The sequence below is a fragment of the Hydra vulgaris genome, chromosome 12 (genome assembly GCF_038396675.1).
Source record: "Hydra vulgaris chromosome 12, alternate assembly HydraT2T_AEP".
Lineage (NCBI taxonomy): Eukaryota > Metazoa > Cnidaria > Hydrozoa > Anthoathecata > Hydridae > Hydra > Hydra vulgaris.
Window position 1 is genome coordinate 47,789,957 of NC_088931.1, and position 27,544 is coordinate 47,817,500.

Below are 27,544 nucleotides of genomic sequence, written 5' to 3' on the forward strand. Positions count from 1 at the left end.
CTCCACCCTACACTGTAAATGTTAATAAATTTGTTATGTACAACACATGCATTATTTTTAAGTGTAATATTTTAATTTTTGTATTTCCAGTTTGAAAGCATGATTAATTTGATTGAAACATTCGAAAGAATGGCCATTAATTGTGTTTATCGAAAATACAAACCTATTGTAAGTGTTAAAGAAAACCCTAAACTTTGGTAAGCTTTTTTATCATTTTTTCTTCAAAAATTAAATACTGTTGAACTTTTGGTCAAATTATTTTACCCTAGTTTTATTTCACCCTAGTTTTATTTCACCCTAGTTTTATTTCACCCTAGTTTTATTTTAAACTTAGTTTTGTTTCACTTTTTTTTTTTTTATTTAAACTTTTGGGAATTTTAAACCAATTTGGAATTCTGTGTTGTATGCAGTGCCATCAGGCTGGCTAAAACCCTGATATGTCTTATAGAATTAGTTCCAAAGTCAACTCTTAAGTCAAATGGCTTGCAAACTACCCTTTATATAGTATTAACAAGCTTTTCAAAGGAAAATTAAAAATAAAGTTAAAAAAAAAATTCCAATCAGCCTGACTTCTTGTAGCAGCTTTGCAGCAAACTTTTCTCATCCGCAGCAAATAAATCAAGCAACAACAGCAACCTCAGCAACAACAGCATCAACAATAACAGTAAACCAAGTTAAGTGTAAAAAGTGTCATAAAGTTTTGGACTTCAATTACAAAATTTAGTGTAAAAATTCAAAGTACAAAATTTGGCTTTGTCAAAAATGCAAACCAAAGCAATATATATATAAGGCACAGAGTTTTTTTGCACTAAAAAGTGACACACAAGTGATAACTCAACCTCCAGTAACTTCAAAATCTTAACATATTTCAATTAAATAAAGTTTCTTCAAAAACTAAATTTCTTTTATTAGATTTATATATATTTAAATACAGCTCAAAATTCTCTACAAATAAAAAAAAAAATTAAAAATCTTTTCCTTGTGAAAAAAAAACAACGAACTAAAACTATTGACTCTATTCAAAACTATACTCAAGTATAAATAATAAAGTAATATACAGGGCTCAGATATTCCCCCCCCCCCCCTTTTTAGATAAAGGTATTATTTTGGTTATTCTTCATTTCACACACAAATTTTTTACTAAAAATTAAAGTTTTTTTTAATCTTTTGTTTTTTTTTATTTTAAATAGTTTAAACACATTTTTTAATTATTTATTTTCAATTAAAATTTATGTTAACTTTTTTTTAACTTAACTTTTTTTTTTCTGCTGGAATCCCATCATCCAATACTTAGATCCTTAAAATTTTTGAAAAATTCTTTGCTGCTTTTTTAAAATTATTTAAAAACTAAAAAAAAAAGAAAATGATTAAATTGTTTTCTTTTTTTAGTTTTTAAATAATTTTGAAAAGTTATTTAACATCATATTAAAAAGTTATTATATTAAATATTTTGAGTTCTGGGTTACTATTTTATATGCTGAATGAATTAAACTTCATTCTCCTAAATTTTAGAATTCGTCAAAATTTTTCAGTATTTGTCAGTCTGTTAATTATGAATGCTGAGTATTAATGTTTTTATTGCGTCTGAATATTTCATAATAGTTTATATGTATATTATTTATTACAATTATTATTAGGTGGAGGTATATATTTGAGAGTTATGTTGAAATTTCATATAAATGCTGGACATGGGAAAGAATAAAACAGCACAGGTTGAAATTTAATGTGATTATAAAATTTTGAATTTTTAACATTTTCAATAACTTTATTGTATTAACAGTAGTGACACTAATAAAAATTAGAGTTCTGGCCTTGGCTAAACTTTTTTAAACAACCCCAGTTTAAAAAACTTAATATTAGGGTGAGTAAGGGTGAACACTTAATATTAAAAACTTAATATTAGCAAGGATGATTAGTCAAAGCTAACAAAAATTATACATACATATATATATATAAAATTTAGGTAGTGATGCTTAAAATTTTAATTTTGAGTTTGTGTAATATAAGTTAAAACTGTAAATTTTACCAAAAAAGTTTTTTAAAAAATAATTTTTATTATTTACACAATGAAATAACATTTAAAATTTGCTCTTATTCTTTGAGAAAAACTATTTTGGAAAAATTTTGAGAAATTATAAACTTAATAAAGAAACTTTCATAAATTTTGATGAAATCAATTATTTGTAAAAACTTTAAAAAATGGAATTTAAATTGCATTTTTTTTATTTTGTAAATTAAAACATAAGATACTCCACCACCAATACTACTGTTATTACTGTTAAACAATGACCTCTATCAATTAATAATAAACATTATTACTGTTAAACAATGACCTCTATCACTTATTAATAAACATTTTTAAAAGTTTAAAGTAGATGTTTATGTTTTAAGGCAATTTAAATAAATAACATTATTAAAACTACTGGCTGTTTAAGTAGCAGTAATCATATTTTGAAGGACATTTCTTAGTAAAAAAAGGCAAACAGATTTTCTGGGCTCCAAGATTTGCATATCTAAATAAGGTCAATTGCTCTTGATCTAGCCTTAGAGTTTGACTAAAATTGCTTCGTACTCCATAGATAGAAAAAGTACATGACATTAAATATGAAGGCATGCAAACAATTTCCCACCCCTTCAGCCAATATGTAATGCACAATAGCCACACATGGTTTTACTGAGCTTACAAATGACCTAGGGTTTGGGTTTGGCTACTTTTTTATTTTCCACAAGCAATTAACTATTTATCTTTAAATTATCAGCTTACCAGGTTTTTTTTCAATGCAGAAATATGAGCTGATTTTGATGGAAAATTGAAGTAATGTTAGTTAAATTTATAGTGTCAAAATAAAACATTTTTTTTCCTGAGTATTGAAATTCATAGTATCATGTTATTTTTTTTTTTTTGTTTTTTGTTTTTGAGGTGCCCCAAAAAGACCTAATGGTCACAGAGCACTGCGGAAAAGCATCTAACTAGGAAGTTCATGCCTCCTTTCTTACTGATGGCACAAAATATGCCCGAACCCTAAATCTCTTGCTTCTAAAGCAAACTTTTTAACCACTGCACCACGGCCCGATCATTTAAAAATTAAAAAGGTGTTAAAGTATATTTGAGTTTGATTCCCAACATGTCCCTGGTAGTACCATGCTCAGCTTGTTTTACCAAGCAGCTGCCTTGTTCATCAAGGCTCATGGTTTGAAGTTAAAGAGTTAAAAGAATTGATGACAAGATGGTGATAAAGATAACACGGATGCATCTCTGATGAGTGATGCTAGCCATTTTTCATCAGGCTCTCCAAATGATTCATTAGTATATATATTCTGGCCCTGAGGATGGAGTTTTATTAGTGTATTAGTCAGCTACTTAATTTCAATTGGATTTTACAACGTCAGGATTTTTATTATCTTTTTGCACTTCCTGTTTGGTCCACACCTCGATAAATTAAGAAAAGATATAGGAAATTTTAAAAATGTTGACTTTCAAATTAAAGTAAGCATAAATTTAAAAATTTTAAATTTTCTTGATGTTAATTTAACCACTCTAAAAATTCATATAAGCCTTTCAAAAAATGAAATGATGAATTATTGTATATTAATATTAACTCAAATCATCCATCCCAAATTTTAAAATAGATCTAATTTCAACTAATAAACTAAAACTCTATTAATGAAAATGTATTAAATTCCTCTAAACTTGTTTTCCTCAACTTGTTTCTTTGCTTAGCAGCCTTGTTCATCAAGGTTTGTGACTTATAGAGTTGAGAGAGGGTTAGAACCACAATTAATTAGCCTCCTCGTCTGTAGTAGCCTTCTCGGCCTTGGGGAGGTGAATTAAAAAACAAATAAAAATAACAAATGTGGATTTCAAAAATTTGAATTAAAATTTTGAATTAAAAAGCGAAATAGAACTAGAAATGTAATTTAGTTCAATATCCGTATAGCAAAAATGTTTCCACTAATATAGGAAAAGTGTTTCTATAAATTGTTGATAAACACTTCCCGCCCTTTATTAAATTACATAAAATTTTTAATCGAAATACAGTTAAAGTTAGCCATAGTTGCAAAAAAAAAGTGGATAGCATTAAAAGGGTTGCAATAATGCTTTGCAGGGTGCTTAAATTCTTTTATCATTTTTTTATTATATGCTTTACTGTGTCATTATTTTGGTCTGAACATCTGTTCAACACATCTTTTTAATTTATTTATCCTTTCTCTTATCCTAATTTTTTTCCTTATTTTAACCAGCTTGTTCTAGTCCTTTGATACATATTTTTGCATTTTTAAAATTATTTATGAAACACTGATATAAAATAAAATGATATTTCAGAATCAAGAGTTTAAAACTAGTTTTTATCATTTTAAAAACAAAGAATTATAAAACTTTATTTTAGAGGTAATTACAGATCATATGTTGCTTTTTATAAAGAGAAGTTGAAAGACCAGTATTTGGATCTAAATAGGAAGACAGTATATGAAAATTGTGAAGTATTAAAAACTATTAATACATTTATTTAAATGTTTATAGAGATTGTGTTTAAAAATTGATGAGGTTTGTAGAATTTTTATTTGGTCTTTATTTTATTGACTTTAAAGTATTTTCTTTTAAATTCATTTGATATGTCAAATGATATGAGGTTTAATTACATCTCGTCAAAATTTCTAAAAAAAAAAATTTCAGAAATTTAAAAACAAAACAAACTATAACATTGACTTTGCTAAAAAATTTGATGATTGATATCAAACATCTAGTTTAAAAAATTAGGTAATGAGGTGTATTGATGATTGATATTAAACATCAATTCATTTATAGTTAAAAACTCTGAAAAACGTTTATAGTTTAAAATTCTGAAAAAATCCTTTAAGAAACTAGATATGCATCTAGTTTGTTATAGGAATTATCAGGTTTCTGAATTTTAATTAGACCATATGTACAAGGTAATACCCAGTAAACATTGAACAGTTGGTAAGTAGTTGGCCCGATCCTATTAACCAACTATTAGCTACAGGTGGGCCAATAGTCAGCTATTTAGTTAGTACCGTGAAAAAAATGTAACACTTTTACCAACACTTAGCCAACTGTTTTATAAACTGTTGGTACCATTAATGGCCCAACAGTAATAAAACAGTTGGCTAACAGTTGGTACCATTACCGGCTCAATTATATGATTTTTTTCCCTTTTTTTAATTCACTTTTGCACTTTAATCGAAAGTGCAAATGTTATAAATGTTTACAACTATCTTTACAACTTGGCGCGATGGTAAAAAATGAGTTGAATATTTGAAATCAAAATGAGAAATGCTATACACAAAACAAATTGTTTGCTCGGCACCAGGAAAAAATACAATAATAATCATTGTAATAATAACAATAATAATAATAGTAATAAAAATAATAGTAATAACAATAACAACTACAATTATAATAATAACAGTAGTAATAACAATAACAACTACAATTATAATAATAACAGTAGTAATAACAATAACAACTACAATTATAATAATAACAGTAGTAATAACAATAACAACTGCAATTATAATAATAACAGTAGTAATAACAATAACAACTACAATTATAATAATAACAATAGTAATAACAATAACAACTACAATTATAATAATAACAGTAGTAATAACAATAACAACTACAATTATAATAATAACAGTAGTAATAACAATAACAACTACAACTATAATAATAACAGTAGTAATAACAATAATAACTACAATTATAATAATAACAGTTGTAATAACAATAACAACTACAATTATAAAAATAACAAGAGAAATTTACAACAGCAACAATAATAAAAAACTAGCAGTAAGTAACCCCTAATACGGGTTATGAGTAATTAAATCGTTAATAGCAAAAACACATTAATAACTTGATATATTATCTAAAAAATCAAATACAAATTTATCTATAAATAATATTTTAACTTTGACTCCCTATCAGCAATGTCATTGCTTATAGTTAAAGACATAAAGACTGCATTAACATCAGTTAACACAGTCTTTATGTCTTTAACTTAACACAGGTACCAAAGAAATTCAAGTAAAGCCTACAAATACCTAAATAAAAAAAAAGAAAAAAAAATTTAAATTTTTGATTAAAAAAGTATTACTTGCATTTTATTGTTAGTAGAATTAGGATAATAATATAACAGAAAATATATAGAATGAAAAAATAGCTATAATAGCCTAGGTCTATCAACACAAAACACAGTAGCAATAGCGCATAGCATAAAATATTTGTAAACACACATTACTGTCTCCAGAGTAATTAAAAAAGAAAAAATTATAAAAAGGTTAGGTAAAACAATGTAGTAACACTGGCAAATAACACCACAACTTAATAAAATATTTTATCAAATAAAATACTTGGACTAAAAAGATTTTATTTATTACAATTTTAATTATTTGAACAATCGAGAGACAATTATAGTTAAACAATTTGAACAATTATACCATAAAATAGCAAGCAACTTGTCAAATATTTCTTAAAAATGGTCATTATCAATTGTGGTATAAGGAAATATGTAAGAGCTCAGTAATTACATAAGTTTTATTAATTCTCCCTCTCATCTAAGAGAGAGAGGGAGAGAAAGAAAGTGTTTTTAAAGCAGTATGTTAAAAAAAGTAAAAAAACACGCAATGAATAGAAGTAGCTGGTTTTATTATGTTACCAGTAAACAAAATTATTTTTACCTCGATTTAATATCCAGAATTTCTTAAATAAGCTCCAGCTTCTCTCTAACTCTTGACTAATGATTAATAGGCTAAATTTTACATCATATTAAATTTACAAAATTAAAACCATGTTTTAACAGTAAACAAACTAATCAAATGATGACAAAGACAACCAAAAAAAAAAGAACATGATTATATTTGAAATTATAAAAAAATTTAAAATCAATTAAATTTAAAACTGTTATTAATTTTTAATATAAATAGTAAAACTTATACTTTGCTTTGTTCTAAATTGTCTAAAGTAAAATCAAATTAACAAATGTTAACACTGCTTGATACTGAATTGTGGCAAGTAAGTTTTCTGCTTGCTGAGCAGCATTTCTTACATTTCAACAACAGTTAATTTCATCTTGCCTAGATCTATCTCTTTCACTTTACAACAACTATTTTCAAGTTGCCTATTAACATTTACATTAATAACTTCTTTGAGCCTAATATTATCCACTTCAATTTCACTATTATCATTAAACATATTACAAGTAATATTACTATTGTTACAACTGAATAATAAAAAAATGTAAAAGAATCTTACAAATTGTGATCTTTTCTAATCAAAGACTATGTTTATTGAAACTTAAGATTTATTGAAATCCATATCTTTTTATGTTTATATACTTATGTTGTTTATCAAAAATATTAAACAATATTTATTTAAATCAATTATTTTTAGTTTAACAAAGAATATAGACTACAATGCACAAAATTATTTAAGTGATCAACAAATTACTGACTGTAATTTGATGATTACTTTCGTCTCAACAAGTTACAGTCAGTTTTCCATGTTAAATACATAAAATATATATCTAATATAAAATAAATCAAATATAAAATAAAATAAAAATAGTAAACTTACTCAAATCAGTACCAGTTATACTGTGTGAAGTGATTAAAAAACACTTCAGTTTTTTCCAATTGCATTAAAAAATAGCTTTCAGCTCTTTCCAATTGCACTAAAGAATAAAACAAAACTTGCTTAGCTAAGTTGCCTAGTTTTTAAGAATCTGAAAACAAATAAGTAAAAAACCAAGAACAAACAAACATTTATTTATTAAAACTACTATATTTAAACAAATTAAATTAAACAAAGAACAACATCAATTCTTCTTAAAGGCTGAGAAAAAATTTTCAGCTCAAATTTGCTTGCAGACCTTGCTTGTAAAACTATGTGAATAAGAAACACATTTAGAAAAGCCTAGAAACTACTTAAAAATGACATTTACAACATTTAAAATTAGACGTTGTCTGGACTAATTATTAGTAGATGTTTTTAAAAAATTCATAAAAATTTACAATACTTTGTTCTTCTATATTGCATAAATCCATCATATGATAAATCTGAAATGAAAAAATGTAACGAATAAGTAAATACAAAGAAAAACATCATATATGAATCGAAAACTAATGTATTGATAGATTATTGTCAATAACAATAAGGGCATAGAAGTAGTCATTTAGGGAAGTGCTAAATATAATACCATATAAGCTATACCTACATTTACAGATTCAGTCACTCTCAAACACAAAATTCATACATATAAACTATTATATAATAACATATATATATATATATATATATATATATATATATATATATATATATATATATATATATACAGGGCTCGAATTAACATAAAAAATTCTAATCACGATTTTTTTTGTTTCTCATAACCCCTCCTCCACTCCCGCCGGAGGGGAGGGGACATTATTTATTTTAACTTATTTATAATAACATAAATAATAAGTCTCATTTTTGTATAAGATGTCATAACATTTACGTTCAGCGGTTGTAAAGTAGCTTTAGTTATAATTTACATTATTACTATTATTATATTGCATTTAATTTAACGGCTGTATTTTTGTAAAATCAATGAACTTGATATAATCTTCTTTTAATTAATTATTTCATTTTCTATTTTATTTACATATTTTAAACTGTTTAAAACAACTAGAATATTTAATTTTCTTTAAATTTTTAACAGTAAAAAAAATTATTTAAAACTCTAACAAAACAATCTATAAATTTGAAACAGTTATAAAAAACTTTTAAAAATGACGAAAACATTATCGTAATAAAATGTTAAAACTTAACATTTTCACGAAAACCCACACAATCACAAACAAGAATGATAACTAAATTCTTATTAAGTAAGTTTTCTTATCTAAGTAAACTTATCAAATTCCCATGATATTTCTATCTATTGCTTTTTCATTCAATGTATTTTTTAATAAAAGTTAGCGTTCACTTTTTTCATTCAATAAAATAAAGCAAAAGAAAAAAATGTGTCTAAATAATAGAATCTTTTATGATCTAATACTTTTTTTGATTTTTGATTTAAGTTTTGCCAAGTAATACACAATATTAAACTTTTTCCGTAACGAGTCAGCCTTTTTTACGGCCATTTTACGTAAACCACGTCTGATTGAAGTATTATGAATATGTTAGATAATGAAACTGAACCTAATGTTGTTTGTTGATGAATTCGCGTGGCCTCTTTATGTTGCGCACTGCTTAAGTGCGATGCCAGTGAATCTTTTTTTATTGATATTGTTCCTGGTTTGATCCAGGTCATGGAAAACAATTTTGTTTGACTTATTCGTTTTTCAAATTGTTTACATAAACTGCATCTTAATCTGATAACTTCATTTCCATTTAAATCGTATTCTAACTCGCAATTAAAATATTTTTTCCACTTTTTAACTGTAGATAATCTGCATCTGTGGTCCTTATTTGCATCCATTTATTGCTATTCATTTAAACTTAGCAAGTGTACTAACAAACTTTAAAGTTTTTTTTTAATAACTATTATAATCAAATAATCAATCAATTAACTTTTATTTCTTTTTTCAACCAAAATCTTCTATTTCTTAATTCGAATAGGTATTTAATCGTTTGTTTTTTATAAATTTTTCTTTCCTCAAACAATCGGTCTTTTTCCTGCATTTGAACATTTTTGCTAATTAATTTTCTAAATCTTTTATTTTTCTTTCTTTTACTTTATGCTCCGCTTTAAAAAAAAAATTATCGTTACAGAAGTCACTGCAGTTTTATACTATAAAAGAACACTAAATATTCGCAAGTAGAGTATCAATCTTCTAAAATAAAAAAAGAATAATCACGAAAAAAAGAAAGATCGCGAAAAAACAAATTTTAAGAAAAAACTAATCGCGAAGGTGCGAAAAGTAATCGCGATTGCAATACGCTTAATTCGAGCCCTGATATATATATATATATATATATATATATATATATATATATATATATATATATATATATATATATATATATATATATATATGTAAGTATGTATGTATATACATACGTATAATATATGTATGTATATATATATATATATATACACATATACATACAGAAATACACGCATAAACATACTTTTATATACGCACATATACATTTTAGCTGTATTCTTATTAATAGTTAAAATAGAGCTAAAATGTCTACAAATACAACATAATTTTTACATTTGTTATAGTTTTTAATTTAATTTTATGATGGTGTCATCATAAAGTTAAATTAAAAACTCTAATTAATGTCAAAATTTATATCTGAATGTGTCGCTAATGGATAAAAGTAAAATATTTGTACTTACCAGCATAACAGTTATATTAAAAGGTGAAGGAGAGTTTGAGTTTAAAAGTTTAGTTAAAAGGCAAAAAAGCATTTGAAAGAAAAAAAATGATAAATTGCTTCAAATTAAAGTAACTCTATTCACTTAGACCACGCGACAAAACATTTAAATAAAATATAATTATAAATACAGGGCTCGAATTAAGCGTATTGCGATTACTTTTCGCACCTTCGCGATTAGTTTTTTCTTAAAATTTGTTTTTTCGCGATCTTTCTTTATTTTCGTGATTATTCTTTTTTTATTTTAGAAGATTGATACTCTATTCACGAATATTTAGTGTTCTTTTACAGTATAAAACTGCAGTGACTTCTGTAACGATAATTTTTTTTTTAGCGGAGCATAAAGTAAAAGAAAGAAAAATAAAAAATTTAGAAAATCAATTAGCAAAAATGTTCAAATGCAGGAAAAAGATCGATTGTTTAAGGATGGAAAAATTTATAAAAAACAAACAATTAAATACCTATTCGAATCAAGAAATAAAAGATTTTGATTGAAAAAAGAAATAAAAGTTAATTGATTGAAAAGTCACTATCTTATCTCGAATTCTCAAGGGCTTTATTCCGATTTAGCTCTTTCATTATGAACAAATTTAATGATATTTTTATAAGTTTGTTTTGCGAAGAATAGTGGAAGGCAATATAGACTCTAAATAGTTATTAAAAAAAAACTTTAAAGTTTGTTAGTACACTTGCTGATTTTAAATTAATAAGGACCACAGATGCAGATTATCTACAGTTAAAAAGTGGAAAAAATATTTTAATTGCGAGTTAGAATACGATTTAAATGGAAATGAAGTTATCAGATTAAGATGCAGTTTATGTAAACAATTTGAAAAACGAATAAGTCAAACAAAATTGTTTTCCATGACCTGGATCAAACCAGGAACAATATCAATAAAAAAAGATTCACTGGCATCGCACTTAAGCAGTGCGCAACATAAAGAGGCCACGCGAGTTCATCAACAAACAACATTAGGTTCAGTTTCATTATCTAACCATGTTATTCATAATACTCTAATCGGGCGTGGTTTACGTAAAATATGTTGTAAAAGACGCTGTAAAATACATAAAATACGCTGTAAAAGTAACTTATGTAAAATACGCTGTAAAAGTGACTTACGTAAAATACGCCCTAAAAGACGCTGACTTGTTACGGAAAAAGTTTAATATTGCGTACTACTTGGCAAAACTTAAATCAATAATCAACAAAAGTATTAGATCGTAAAAGATTCTATGATTTAGACACATTTTTTTCTTTCGCTTTATTTTATTGAATGAAAAAATGAACCTTAACTTTTATTAAAAAATACATTGAATGAAAAAGCAATAGATAGAAATATCATGGGAATTTGATAAGGTTACTTAAATAAGAAAACTTATCTAATAAGAATTTAGTTATCATTCTTGTTTGTGATTGTGTGGGTTTTTGTGAAAATGTTAAGTTTTAACATTTTATTACGATAATATTTTCGTCATTTTTAAAAGTTTTTTATAACTGTTTCAAATTTATAGATTGTTTTGTTAGAGTTTTAAATAATTTTTTTTACTGTTAAAAATTTAAAGAAAATTAAATATTTTAGCTGTTTTAAACAATTTAAAATATGTAAATAAAATAGAAAATGAAATAATTAATTAAAAGAAGATTATATCAAGTTCATTGATTTTACAAAAATACAGCCGTTAGATTAAATGCAGTATAATAATAGTAATAATGTAAATTATAACTAAAGCTACTTTACAACCGCTGAACGTAAATGTTATGACATCTTATACAAAAATGAGACTTATTATATATGTTATTATAAATAAGTTAAAATAAATAATGCCCCCTCCCCTCCGGCGGGAGTGGAGGAGGGGTTATGAACAACAAAAAAATCGCGATTAGATTTTTTCACGTTAATTCGAGCCCTGAAATACATTTATAAAACTTACGGGAAACTTATATGATTCAAAAACACGTGATATACAGTCGCTTAATGGTTGGCACGGAATGCCAATAGTTAGCCAACTATAGCCAATACTGGCCCGTCAGGAGGATCAACTAAAGCTTGTTTACTGGGTAAAATTTAAAAATCATTTTTTTTTTACATTTTATTTAAAAATAGAAGCAGTTCTTGTCAGTAATTTTTTAACTGTTTAATGTATATATATATTTTTTTGAGCAAATGATGCTGGTAAACTATAGTTCATCATGTTTGGTCTAGATCAAAATGAAATTTCTTAAACACTTAGATTTTAATTTCTTATAACTATAGTAAATTTTTTTCAAAAGATGGTAGACTAAACATGCAGTATTTATCTAATCAACATTATTTCTGAAATTGATACAAAGATTAAAGATTTAAAACAAAGTTTATAATAATCAGATTTGATCAAATGTGAAATAAAGTTTTAGTTTAATTAAAGGTTTATTAATATAAAAATCAGTTTTTAAACTTTAGAAAATGGAAGAGCTTCTTGATGTAGCCAATATATTAATCGCTAGAAAACAAGCTGAAAATGAGGTTGATTTTCGTATAACTTTTTTATTCCAGATTTATAAATTATATCATGTTATTCTTTTATTTTTTAAACATAGTTTAATATTGAAAAAGAAAATGGTGCTTTTGATCTGGCAGAAAAATCAGAACAACCTCTAAGTTGGCTGGAGTGGCTTGGTATAAGTTCCAGACCAAATAGTTTACAAGATAAAAAAATAACTGAAAAAGGTTTTGTTCAAATATGTATCTTTAATTTTGTATCTTAAATTTTGCTTTCTTTTTAATTGTATGGTATTTTTGCAGATAATTTTATGCTCCATTTTTTGTTATTATTTTTTATGTATTATTTTTGCATTTTTCTTCTGCAATTTCATATTTAAAAATTTTAAAATAAATTTAGCAAGCATGTTGTCTTTGGCTGGATTTAGTGAAAAAGAAAAGAATGATCTTTATCATGCTATAGGGTACACCAAAGATAGGGAACATCCTGCTTATTCAAAAGAAGTAGATTTTATTTACATTTCCTCAAAAAACATATTCTTGTGTTAAAAAAAAATGCTTGTGACACATGCTCCTTTTTTATTTATTTCATAATTTTTTTTGCATAGTTTATATCATTGAAGTTCATATTAAATAAACGATAACTGTTAGTTGAAATAATGCTAGTTCAGCATTTTCTCGGTAATCGGAAAAGACAACAAAACAAATTTGGAATATAACATCTTGACAATGGTTCTGGGGTTATCCCTAAAATTTGGAACCCCAATATTTTTTTTGGTAGAGGAGTTCAATAACAGTCTTCTCAAGACTTGATAATCTCAAGAAATATCTTGATAATCTCAAAAAATCTTGTTATTTCAACTGATAATAGAATTATTTTAACCCACAACATCTCAACAAGCTATAGGTGTTTTTAGCTAAAAATTTCTTAGTTATCATTTATTTGATATGGGTCACAAATGATATAAAAACAGTTTAGTTCTGAGACGTAAATGTGCATTGATATGTTGTAGTTACAGACTCTGGGTCTGTCCATTGTTTTGTGCTGTATAGTTGTACATCAATGTAACAAGTTTGTTTAATAGTATATATAAATCTATTTAATCTAAATAGATTCTATATTTTCGTTCTCAAGTTTTATTACATTTTTTAGTATGTTCGGTCTCAAATTTCTTTGCATCTTGAAGCAAGCTCGGTTAATTTGAAAGATGAAACAAATAGGTATTTATCATGAGATGTTTATCATGTGATGTTTATCATGTGATATTTATCATGTGATGTTTAGGAAACAAAAATATTGAATCATAATATAATTTTTTTACTATTTAAATATGTTTACTAGTATAAGAGATTTGAACAAGAGTTTTATAAATAGTAAAAACTAATCTCAAGTAGACATCTGATATGACATCAATGTCATTAACGTTGCATATAACATATAAAGTAAACATTTTCATTTTGTAAGATAAAAATAGTTTTATTTCATTTCCACTTTTTAGATCTATTGATTAAATACTAAATAAAATACTATTAAAATTTTTATTATTTATTAATATTGTTAGTTGACGTATTGCAATTTTTTAAACTGCAATAAAGATTTTTTTAAAGTTCAAACCTGTTCAAAAGTGTAAAAAGGAGTACTTCTTGGTTGCAATACACCTAATTTGAGCCCATATGGTAAAAAAAAAATGTAAAAACTAACATAGAGCTATGTTACTAACATAGCTCTATGAGTTTTGAGGAAAGAAAAAAACATAAAAAAACAAAAACAAACAAGAGAGCAGCTTTAAACATTCAATGTTTGTACCTCAAGTGAATGTTTGCACCACAAGCTTTTTTCTTAAAACTTGGTATTTAAAAAATTGTTTGCTAAAATGAAAATTAAATCAGATACAATTATAGTAAATTATCCAGTAAATACCAAAAATGTTTGGGGATTAATTACTTAAAAACTGTGTTTAAGGAGCATTTGATATGCCACAAGATTAACCTACAAAATATTATTTCCAGTCAAAAATTCTGTAGGATCTTATTTGATTTTGGAACAAAAAATATCAGACATGACATTTTGAAATTAAAATTGAATCAAATGAGTTTTTAATCACTTCTTTTTTCTTTTCAAAGCTTTTTCTTTTCAAAGCAGATATTTATATATTATAATATATTTTATTTAAAATTTACATATTAAATGAAATATATTATTTTATTTTGTAATCTGCTTCACTTAACCACATACCTGTTTTATTATATATATACATATATATATACATATACATACATATATATATATATACATATATATATATATATATATATATATATATATATATATATATATATATATATATATATATATATATATATATATATATATATATATTGCCAAATGATCTGTTAAGCACAATTAAAATAAATATTTATAATAGAACCCTTTGTAACCCTTTGTAACCCTTTGTAATAGATTTGTGTAATAAAGTGATTAATTTGTATCCCTTATAAAAACGGTTTTGATGATTTTTGATAAAAAATCAAAAAATGTGTTAGCAACAATTAAATATAGTTTATTTTTACAAAAGTTAATGTTTAAGTATAATTAGTAATTTAATTGGCTAAAAAAAATCTATTAGTGTGTAATTGGCTGTATTCAAAAAGTCTAGTTTAAAGTGCTTAGTTACTGTATAATTGACATCAAACTTAACTGTTTTAATGTGAACAACTTTTGAATTGATATCACAAAAATCAGGTAATATAACTATCATATATAACTTAAAGCTATTATTTAAGCTATTCATTTTTGAACTTAATTATTTTTTGTTCATCTAAAAATTAATTATTTTTTAACTTTAGGCAAGTATTTTATGTTCTGTTGTTAAAAGGGAATCTGTTATGAAAAGAGGACAACTACTATTCATTTTGGGTGGCAACTTTAGGCAAATACTGCCTGTTGTGAAAAGAAGGCAACCAGCTGAAGTTGTAGAAGCATGTTTAAAATGTTCTTTGCATTGGTAATGGTAATGGCAAAAGTTTGCATTAACTTAAAATATTAGAGTACATGATGGGAAAAGAGAATTTTTACAATGGCTATTAAAACTTAGTAGTGGAACAATATCTGTCATAAAGAAAGTTCCTATTAAAGGATATATTGAAATACCACATTAGTGCATTTTTTGAGGAAAAAACTCAATTGTTAGTAAGATATGTGAAGATGATAAATGAGATGATTATGCTAAACAAGTTATTATAACACTCACTGATCTGGATTCACTGTCAATCAATGAGAAATTGATTGAACGTTTACCGGGAGAATGTTGCACAAACAATGTTATATTTTCTAATGTTCTTAATTTATAGTCTTTAGTTTTTTCATTTCAAAAATTCATAGTAAGCAAACACCCAAGCAAAGTTGTATATATGTTATGACTTTAGTTATTAGTTGTACATTTTATTTATCATTTATACTTTTTATTTATTTGAACATTTTATTGCATTATTTAACAAACCCAGTGGGCAACGGCCCTTAAAAAAAATCTATTTTGAATGTTCAAAAGGCATCAAAACTTTTAAAAAACGTTTAAAAGACATTCAAAAGAGGTCTTTTTTATGTCCAGTGCCCACTGGGAAATTAATAAATTGCATGATTTTTTTAAAAACTAATATTGTTTCAAAAATTCAATATAAAAATTCAAAAGTTGAATTATCAAAATAACATAACTTTTGAATGATTTAAAAATCATTCAAAATAATAAAAATTGTTTAAATCCCAAATTCATTTTCTCATCTTTAGTGTTGTTAATAATTTTGATCTTTGAATAAGAATATATAGTTGGCTTTTTATTAAGGATATTCATTACAAAATTTATCCCATTGCAAAAATGGTATTATAACTAAGTAATTTTTTCTGAAAAAATTTGTTTGTAGTCACGTAATTATTTTAATACATGTTTAATCATCATCCCTATCCTTAATGAGTGAGTATTCTGGACTTTCCATATTTTCTTCTTCCTTTAGTTTGCTTACACCATAGAGCTTTGGGATGGATCATTTCTGGAGACTTTTTGAATGTTTCTGGAATACTTTATGCACCTTATTGTAATGATTCGACTTTATCTGTTGTAATCATTTCTACAGATGATAATGATGCCTTAGATGTTTCTGGAATGTTACCTGATTGTAATGATTCTTCTTTATTGGTTGTTACAACATTAACAGGAAGTTTTTCTCCTATCGCTTTCAAATCAGGGCAATCTGTTACATATGCAGACTCAAAATAATTTACAGAAAAATTGATCTACAAAAAGGCCAGTTACTAGTGTTGGCAAATGCTGATATGACTTTGTTTAATGAAAATGATGTGTTTATTAAAGCAGGTGTTAATTAAAACTAAATATGATTTGTTAATTAAAGTAGGCTTAATTTTACCAGGATTACTTAGCATCCAATCATAAAAAATAAATTTTAATTTACCTTTAAATGGCCCATATAGTCCTACATCAAGAGGTTGTAGGCAATATGTCTAGTGACTTGACGTGTTACAAATACAATTCCATACTCTCTGCAAAGCATAAATGCTTCAAAAATAGCATAGAATTGATGATTCTCTAGTAAAACTTATACTGGATTATCTTTCATACAGTTAATGTGCATTAAAACTTCAATGAAACAAACTCCATTTATCTAATCAGAAGAGTTTGCTAATCCTAAGCTAACTTCTGGTGCACCATTTAAAAATTCTTTTTTAAAGCCAACTCTAGGAAATATAAAAGCTGGTGGGGTTGTGCTGCCTGTTGCTCCAATTATGGCACATAATGTGATAATTTAAGATGAGAAATTTTGATCTAACAACATACAAAGAAATTTACAAAACAATCATGTCATTTGGAGTAAAATGTTTTCCTGAAGATCCCATTCCCACATATCTACTATGGAATAATTTAGAAGCATTAAACATATGGGTTGAAATAGTAAACCTATGGCTAGAATCAAGCAGCATGGATTTTCTAAAAAAGTGCATTACTTTTTTAGACAATTCATGCTGACATTACTTCCAATAATAAAAAAGTTAGACTTTGCCACAGATACTGAAGACTTCAAAAATTAAAGACCAGTTTCTAATTTAGTATTTATCAGTAAGCTAATAGAAAGAGTAGTTTCCAATCATCTTGATTCCCACATGACAACAAACAGTCTTCATATAGAATATCAATATGGATATGAAGAACATCACTCAACTGAAACACTTTTACTTACCTATGGCTAGAGAACTTAAGCTTACCAATGATATATTTGAACTCTTTGATAAACATACACCTTCAGTACTAATATTACTTGATCTAAGTGTTGCTTTTGACACCATTGATCAGCGAAAACTACTTGGACTATTAACTAGTGAAACAGGTATAATTGACTCAGCTCACAAGTGGTTGGAATCATTTTTAGTTAACCATACCCAAAAAGTCAAAATTGGTAACTCATATTGCACAAATCAAAGTGTAAAATATGGAGCACTACAAGGTACTGTCCTAGGTCCAAAGCTCTTTACTATCTATATGAGACCACTATTTAAATATCTGAACATATTCAATGTTAAAACTTTTGGATACTCAGAGGATCATCAAACTCTAAAAGCATTCCTTACTTTATCTTAATATAATGCACTTATCCTGGATACACCAAAATGTCTTGAATACATATTTAAATGGATGAATGAATCATTCGTATGTATTAACCAATCAAAAACAAAAATATTAATTATGGTACTACCTAGCATTCAAAAAGATATTATTATTATTAAAGGTACTTTTGTTAACAAGGAATGTTAGAAAGTTTAGGTGTGATACTTGACAATGAGTTATCTTTAAAAACACAAATAGTTAAGGTTGTTAAAAACTGCTACGATATATTGAGCAAAGTATCCAAAATCAAACAATTCTTATTGCACAAAGATTTGTGCACCATAGTATGGTATTGCACAGCTAGATTATTGCAACTCCCTCTACTTTGGAATTGAAATGGTACTATTAAAAAAACTGCAGTCTGTTCAATATTGTGCAGCAAGACTAGTATTTAAAACTAGAATAGAAAATCATATAAGCGATCAGGAATTTAACAATTTGCGTTGGCTGAAAATTAGAGAAAGAATCTATTTCAAGGTCCTTGTAATAATGCACAAATCTATTATTCCAAATCGTTATGCAATTTAATTCACTTCTCAATGTCAGAAAGAACACTAAAATTAAAAGAAACAAAATACAGTAATCGTTTTGGTAATCAAGCATCATCCCACCATGGTCCTAAACTTTGGAATATACTTCCAAATATCATCTGTGACAAAAAAAACACAATTATTTATAAGAAAAAACTAAAATCTTATTTAATGGTGAATGATGAACTATTCCACTAGAAAACTCTTGAATTTTAAATTAAAAACTCTTGAATATTAATATTAAAAGTTTTACTAATATAAAAATTTTTGCACAGCTGAGCAAGTGTTTTGCTATCCAATATTCCAATATTCTGGCAAAACACAGTAGCTGTGGGTAAACCTATGTATTTATTTATAATTTGTTCTCGTTCTGCAGACACGACTTGTTCTACCCGCTTTATTCCCTTAGGAGTAACTATACAAGGATTACAGCTGATACTCCTGTATCATCAAGATAAAAAATTGTTTTTTCATAGTTTACAAAAAATTTGGATACATTGACCTGATTGAAACTAGTCGCTCGTGAAATACCGGTATTTTCAAGTTTCATAAACTAAGTTGCCTTCTAATAAATCCTTTCATCCAGTCTAGTCCTGCAAGTTGGTTATCTGATCAAGATTTGTCAATTTTAATGCCATGATTCAAACTAGTCGTAGGACAATATTCACACTTGTTTATAAGTAAGACCATATAGGTTCTTACTACTTTTAATTTAAATATTCAAGAAGAAGTTTTTTTTGATGAATTGAAAATATTTACTGGTTTGTGTATTTAGAACTAAATGGATACTCTTTTTCTTTACATCTTCTAGTTTAGAGAAACCTTTGTATTTTTTAAGTTTGTTATGTAAAGACATAACAGGTATGCTATTAATTTTAGTGCAATCTCTAATATACTTCTTAACTTTTATTACCATATTAATTGCAACGCATACTATCCCTTCTGATAACATGCATCTTGTTGTTTTTTTAATCTACTTGCATGTCATTTTTCTGAAAATATATAAATAATTAATTTAAATAACTATTATTTAAACAAAGATACATAAATTATATATTTGCAAATTCACTGTGAAGCACAGTGACTGCCAGGTTTGAAGTCTCCCTGCACCCAATTTTTTGTTGTTATTAATTAACTGCTTAACTTTTTGTCATTAAAATAACTACTGTGTTATTAAGAAATAACACAGTAGTTAAATTAAGTAAGGGTATTGAGAACCTCCATAGAGATAGCTAAAATAAAAATTTAATACATTTTGATTTTATATTAAAAGGGGAGGGGTGGTACATAGGTAAACCCAATTTTGACACTATTGTGGGTCAATAATTTATTAACTTAAATAATGAACATGTTAACTATTTATGAAATGTTGAAAATTCGACAATACTTAACTTCAATAACTTAGCATAGTCAGAGTGGTTTTTTTGTCTCTTATACTTAATTAATTTTTTTTTTATACTCATGATGAACACCTGCTAGTTCTGAGTAAATTCATCTCCTATACTTAATCCATATATTTTTTTATAATCATGATGAACAGAATAACTTGCTTGTTCTGAGTAAATTCAAAGTCCATTATCAGCATTGGTACTTTTTAGAAATGGTACAATATGGTTAACTGCAATATGAACTTTCCATGTTTTATTTAAAGAAATATTTTCAAAGTAATGACTAATATATTCCATTAAATTAGCACGAGTCGTCCCATAACAGCAGATTCAATATCACCAATAATTTTTTCTACTATAGTAGCATGTTTGATTGTTGGAAACTTTCTTAAACATTCAATAACTGGTAAAGTAAATCACGTTTTCTTTGTTCAGCAATATCAAGAGCAAGAACATTTAACATATCTAAAAGTTGGTTGCCATCAAACCCAATGCCATGGTAACCTCTAAAATATATATAATTTGAGTTTAACCATTGTTCAAAGCCAGGCCGTAGTTTTGGTAAAAAATTTTCAAAAGTTGTTACAATTTCAATTAAAATGCAACTCAGGTACTGGAACTAAATTTTCTATAATTGTGTCTGGATCCTCTTCAAGATATAAAGCTCTTGGATTAATTACATTTTTATATTCAGCCATCTTTGATTTTGGCTTTTAAAGGAAAAGTTTGTTTTACTTAACCATCCAAAAGACTCTCTCCTTCACACAACAAACAACTATATTTTACAGCATGGCTTGTAATGCCATTAAAACATTGATTTTGCACACTTTAAATCAAATGCAACAGAATACTTAATATTTTGAAGATTAAGAGGATTAACTAATTTCCTAAGATTTCTATTGTGTTCAGATATTCTTTCTACAGTATCAACAATAAAACAATGCTTAACTCTAGCATTATCAAGGTCAGGTTGGTTGCTTGTTTTATCATGTGGATTAAAAACAGTTCATTGTGACCTTTAAAAAATCTTGACCAGAATCCACAGCAACCCTTACAATTGTAGAAGGAGGGTCAATATTTCTTTCAGTGATTATAACATATCAAAATTCATTAATATCCTTTATATAAATCATTGATTATTTTATTAAATCACCAACTTCAAAAAATTCTTATTTACATAAAAAATATTTATTCATTTCAGCTTTTAAAGCTTCTAATTTTTCAAATATATTTCCTTCAATACTACTTTAAAACCTAAAACTCTTTCTAAATATAGAACACATTTATTTGGTTTTACACAAGGATAGTTGTAAACATTTTATAAGCTCCATAATTGTTCCGAAAGACACTTGATTTAGACTTGCACGATCACATTTTTATTATGATTTAATACAGAAGTAAACATTTTATTATCTCATGATGTTTCTAAAACGCCAGAAGTTCTTCTGATAACTTGACGGTTTCTCTAAATAAATATTTCTTAATTCAGAACAATTTATTTTTTATGGTTTAGAGCAAAACTGAAATTCAATGACCTTGTAAATCAAAAAAGACTACTTAAATCTATTATTCTATTTATGTAAAACTATATAAACTAGTAATATAAAAAATATAGCACATTAAGAAAGCATTTTAAATGCTAAAATAAGCTGTCTAAATAATTTTTCTTTCAAATTTATGAAGCTTCATTGAGACACAGTTCTTTCCTTTTACAAGTTTGATAAAAAGCAAAATAGTACTAATGGTTTTAAAGCAAACAGCATATATATTGCTGACCTCCATTTAATCACACTTTAAGTTGTCGCGCACCAGAGAATGTTTAAAAACAAAAAAAGCCAGCAAATTAAAGTTATTTTGTTGAAAATGGAGAATAATTTATATAATTAAAAATTATTAATTTAATTTTTTGATTTTCATAAACTTTTTCACTCTATTAGAGATTTTAAGTAATCAATTATTTATTATCCTATTTGTAACTAAGTATATATAAAATAAAATCTAATTTGACATTCTTTAATTTGACATTCTTTAAGCTATTAAAAATGAACCAAAAATGGAAATGACTTGAAACTTCCAAGAAATTTCAAGTCATTTCCATTATTGATATATCTTCTCTTTCATAAAAATGCTTTTACTTTTTCAATTTCTTCTGATGTGATGCGAACTCGCGTGATTTCTTTAGTAGAGCATGTTCTTCTAACTGCTCTTCCATGTTCATCTAACTGTTCTGCAATAGTTTGTCTTTTATTTAGAGACTTTGGAAGAACCTGTTTTCTAAAAATTCTATTTAATATAAAAAAACCTAAATAATGCGAAAGCAATAACATTAAAAAATATAATTAAATACTTCTTTAATACTTTTGTCATTGACGATTTGCATTTATAAGAATTATCACTGTTAACATTCAAACTGATGTTAACAGTGAATTCAAGTTTCTTTTTCATTTTTAACCTTTGGTTGTGAAATTTCGCTATATTTTTTTGCTTGTTTTCTTTTCTTGGTGTTAATAACTGTCTCCTTTAATAACTTCTCTTTCTTTCATTTTCCAACAACGCTTTTCTGCTTCTCGCTCTATAAACTTTTGATCTTTCGCTTTTCTGTTTCTCGCTCTATAAGCTTTTTGATGGTTGTAACGCATTAATTTGATAAATATATTCTTTTTCTATATATAGTTGGAGTGGGTTTTTATAAATAATGTTCTACATAATCTTTAATTTTGTCTTTAAGCTAAACTTAAAAGTAATAGTTACTTTTTAGTAACTCACAGTGGCTGGTGAACTTTAATTCAGATAAAACCCAATTTTTTTTCAGCCAATCTTTATCACAATAATTTAAATCTTCTTATATTTATAAAGGGTGATGTACTTGATGAGTCATCTACCCATCATCTTCTGGGATTAAATCCATTGCAAAATTAGCATTTGCTAAGGTTACATCTCTTTTGCTCGACACTTTCTTACTCCAGATTCTCTATAAATCTCAAATCCGTCCTTGTATGGAATACTGTTGCCATTTCTGCCTTTCTCTTTTAGACAAGGTGCAAAAACGCATTGTAAACATAGTTGGACCTGCTCTTGCAGCCAACCTCCAACCATTATCACATCATTGCAATGTTTCTTCGCTTTTCTACAAATATTATAATGGGCACTGCTCTAAAGAGCTAGCGTCTCTTGTGCCATCTACTAAGATTAATTCTCGTAATACTCGGTATTCAATTAAGTCTCATCCTTTTTCTGTGACTGTTCCTAAATGCTCCAAAAACTTTTATTTATCTAGTTTTTTTCCTCGAACATCAGTTATTTGGAATTTGCTTCCTTCATCTTGCTTTCCTGATTCATATAATTTGCAAACTTTTAAGTCATCTGTCAATCGTTTTCTTGCTCTACAAACTTCATCTTTTCTTTTCCAGTAACTTCCAACTCTAATAGTGGTTGCTTGTAGCCTTGTTGGAAGCAAAGATGTTTAAAAAAAAAAAACAATAAATAAAAAAAAAACGCAGCATAGAAACCTTTTTCAAAGCTTCACAACAGGGCTATATAAAAACGTCAAAAAATGTTTACATCTTTAAAACAATACTATGGTACGATAAAATGATTTTTTTAATGACTTTTTAGCTTGAAAGTATTTTCAAATAGTTAAAAAAAAATTTATTGAGGTTAGTATATGTCTTCCAAACTTTTTTTTTTTCCCCTCTATCTCGTGCAATTGCCCATATATATATTAGGGTGGGGCATAAAACACCAAAGTCAATTAAATACCATAGTAATTTTTCTGGTTCCTTTTGATAAATGAATTAAAATGATGTAATTTTTTTTTTTTTTTATGGGTACCCCTATGGTCAGTCTCAGCAGTCCGAAAATACAAAAATTTATAATTTTTGTAAATAATGAAGGGGGCAGGGTCACTTACAAATATTTCAAAGATATCTTAAATGTTATTTTTGTAGCCTGATATATCTAATTTTTGATTATGTTTTGTTTTACTGCTAAAGATGATGGAAATGGTTATTTAAATACATGCTCTGTATATTTGGGAAGTGGGAGGGAGGAAAGGAGTAAGTTAAAAAAAATCCGTAATTTTCAAAATTTTCATTTTAGTGTAAATAAAAATAATGTCAACAAGCAATAGTTTTGGAAAAATATCTCATCATGAAGTTTTTCTTGTTGAAAAAAGAATTGGAACAATGTTACACAATATCATTGCCAATTAAAAAAACCCTATTGCAATATTACCATTACAGAGATCTTATACTAAGAGCTGGTTTTCCAAACATTTCTTCAGTTAATATAACTTCATGTCCTCTTGGAGATTTCTTTACTGCACAGTGTGCTGAAATAGGCAGTTGTCTCCAAAAATGTTTACTATGCGTCCTTTACGAGGTAAAGAAAATTTGGCAAAAAGGAATTCCTTTTATTAATACTGACAAGCATATCAGGTTTGTATTATATTAAAATGATTTTAAATTTTTAGTTTAATCCAATTAAAATTAATTTTATATAATTAACAATTATAAAGTCATAAAATTTTATATATTTATAATAAATTATATTAATTTTAATGCATTCTTCTACTTTTGTTTTAGAGACAAGATTGTTGACTTGGAAAAGAAGAGAAAAGATTTAAACAAACACAGGAACCATTTAAGTACAAATTTAGTTTTAAAAATAGAAAATTTTTCAAGAATGCCAGAGGTGGTATTTGATATAATTCATAGCAATTGTGAAGATATTATTATGAAAGATAAAACTAAAGATTTAAAAACTAGAAAAGAAGATGTAGATTTTCTTAACGACCAGAAAGGAGCACTTGTTCAGAAAATGTTAGATAAAGATAAAATTTCACAAAAAATTGTAAAAAACAAAACAAAAAGAGAAATGAAAAACAAAATCAAAGAACAACAGAGAGAAACCAGAAAGAGTTGGTTACTGAAAAATTTGAAAACGTAACAAAACTTTTAAATACTTTAGATAATGACCAAGATGAAGAATATCTACAACCTTTTAAAAAAATCAAATGCTGTTCCTCTTATTGTTCCAAAAAATATAGGAAAAGATTTAGCTCTAGAAATATGGAATACGTTCTACTGCACTGAGTGCAACTCTCGCTTCTCTTATAAATAGCAGTACTCAAATGACAGATGATTTTTCTATTTCTAAATGAAGTATTTAGAGACAGAAAAATTATATGTAAGTAAAATTGCCTGTAAAATTAAAGACAACTTTATTATATTGGCTAAGTGTAAAAGTCTTACCAAGCATGCCAGGTTTATGGCACCAGGAGTTTATTATTTAAGATACGACCTTCATCAGCCACAATTCAGTAGCGTATGTCCTAATATAATATCATTTCAAAAGGGAAAGGTGGTTCATGACATTGCTTCATTTTTATATATTTCATGAGCAAAATACTCAAAAAACCTTTAAAATTACACGCTCATAATTTTACGAAGTTTTATTTACGCTCTTTGATAACGTGTTTCAGTTTTATGAGATATTATTGTGCTGGGCGATTTTATTTATCACATGCACTGATATATATATATATATATATATATATATATATATATATATATATATATATATATATATATATATATATATATATATATGTATATATATATATATATATATACATATATATATATATATATGTATATATATATATACCTCTCTTGTATGGTTCCCTCTTGTACACGTCTCTTGTATGGTTCAGACTTTGTCACCTCACCTAAAGACAAAGCTGAATTGTTTGCTAAGAACTTTTCACCAATATCATGTCTTGATTCCACTAGATGTGTTCTACCTGATATTGCCAACAAACGGGTTGATCCATTGCTTGACATTCATATCACTCCAGCTTCTGTATCTAAAGTGATTTCCTGCTTAGACTCTTCTATAGCTTGTGGCCCGGACAACATACCTGTTATTCTCTTGCAGAAGCTGTCGTCTATACTCTCAAAACTATTCAACAAGTGCTTATCAGAGTCATGTTTTCCAGCCTGCTGGAAAGCGGCATCTATTATCCCTATTTTCAAAAATTCTGGAGAGTGATTTGATTTGTCTAACTACCGTCCCATTAGTCTTCTTCCTATCATAAGCGAGGTTTTTAAATCTTTAATTAATAAACACTTAATTTCTCATCTTGAATCTAACTTACTTTCTGACCATCAATATGGATTTTGATCTTCTCGTTCTACAGCTGATTTGCTAACAGTAATAACTGATAGATTTTATCGTGCATTAGATAAAGGTGGAGAGGTTAAGGCGATTGCTCTTGACATTTCAAAAGCTTTTAATAAAGTTTGGTATGCTGGTCTTCTCCATAACCTTTCTTCTTATGTTGTATCTGGCAACATCTTTAAGATTATTGAATCCTTTCTTTCCAATCATAATATAAAAGTTGTCCTCGATGGACAGCACTCTTCTTCTTATTCTGTAACTTCAGGGGTTCCTCAAGGTTCTATCCTTGGCCCTATACTCTTTTTAATTTACATTAACAATCTTCCAGATATTCTCACATCTAAGATGGCATTGCATGCTGATGATACTACCATTTGTTTTTGTTGTGATAAGAAGCTAACACTCTCTGATTGCTTGGAGGGGGCATTTGAGCTTGAAAAGGATCTCACTTCTGCTACAGCATGGGGCTCACAGTGGCTGGTGAACTTCAATTCAGATAAAATTCATTTTTTTTCAGCCAATCGTTATCACAATAATTTAGATCTTCCTATATTTATGAACTCGATGAGTCACCTACTCTTCATCTTCTAGGATTAACTCTTACTTCCAATCTTTTTTGGCAACCATATATCAAATCAGTTGCAAAATTAGCATCTGCTAAGGTTGCATCTCTTTATCGAGCTCGACACTTTCTTACTTTGAATTCTGTTCTCTATCTCTATAAATCTCAAATTCGGCTTTGTATGGAATACTGTTGCGATATCTGAGGCGGATTTTCTAATGATGCCCTTTCTCTTTTGAACACAGTGCAAAAACGCATTGTAAACATAATTAGACCTGCTCTTGCAGCCAACCTCCAACCATTATCACATCTCGTAATGTTGTTTCTCTTTCTCTTTTC

General features: G+C 26.8%; 2 protein-coding genes across 6 annotated transcripts in view; both read left to right on the forward strand.

Annotated features, from left to right (window-relative positions):
* The window catches only part of LOC100213148 (intermembrane lipid transfer protein VPS13A), a 234,420-nt gene that overhangs the window by 64,786 nt on the left and 142,090 nt on the right, over nucleotides 1-27,544 (forward strand). For all 5 annotated transcript variants that reach the window (XM_065813519.1, XM_065813515.1, XM_065813517.1 and 2 more), the window contains exons 14-20: nucleotides 91-197; nucleotides 1,638-1,712; nucleotides 4,389-4,482; nucleotides 12,835-12,897; nucleotides 12,972-13,101; nucleotides 13,274-13,377; nucleotides 14,027-14,094. Coding sequence is in view for 4 of the 5 variants with exons in the window: in XM_065813515.1 (XP_065669587.1) it covers nucleotides 91-197; nucleotides 1,638-1,712; nucleotides 4,389-4,482; nucleotides 12,835-12,897; nucleotides 12,972-13,101; nucleotides 13,274-13,377; nucleotides 14,027-14,094 (641 nt within the window). In the remaining variant the exon portion in view is untranslated. The remainder of the gene's footprint in view (nucleotides 1-90; nucleotides 198-1,637; nucleotides 1,713-4,388; nucleotides 4,483-12,834; nucleotides 12,898-12,971; nucleotides 13,102-13,273; nucleotides 13,378-14,026; nucleotides 14,095-27,544) is intronic.
* LOC136089116 (uncharacterized) overlaps nucleotides 24,560-27,544 on the forward strand; it is a 4,042-nt gene continuing 1,057 nt past the window's right edge. Inside the window, exons 1-2 of the mRNA XM_065814841.1 lie at nucleotides 24,560-24,899; nucleotides 25,047-25,381. Of these exons, the coding sequence (XP_065670913.1) occupies nucleotides 24,613-24,899; nucleotides 25,047-25,381 (622 nt within the window). The 5' untranslated portion in view covers nucleotides 24,560-24,612. The remainder of the gene's footprint in view (nucleotides 24,900-25,046; nucleotides 25,382-27,544) is intronic.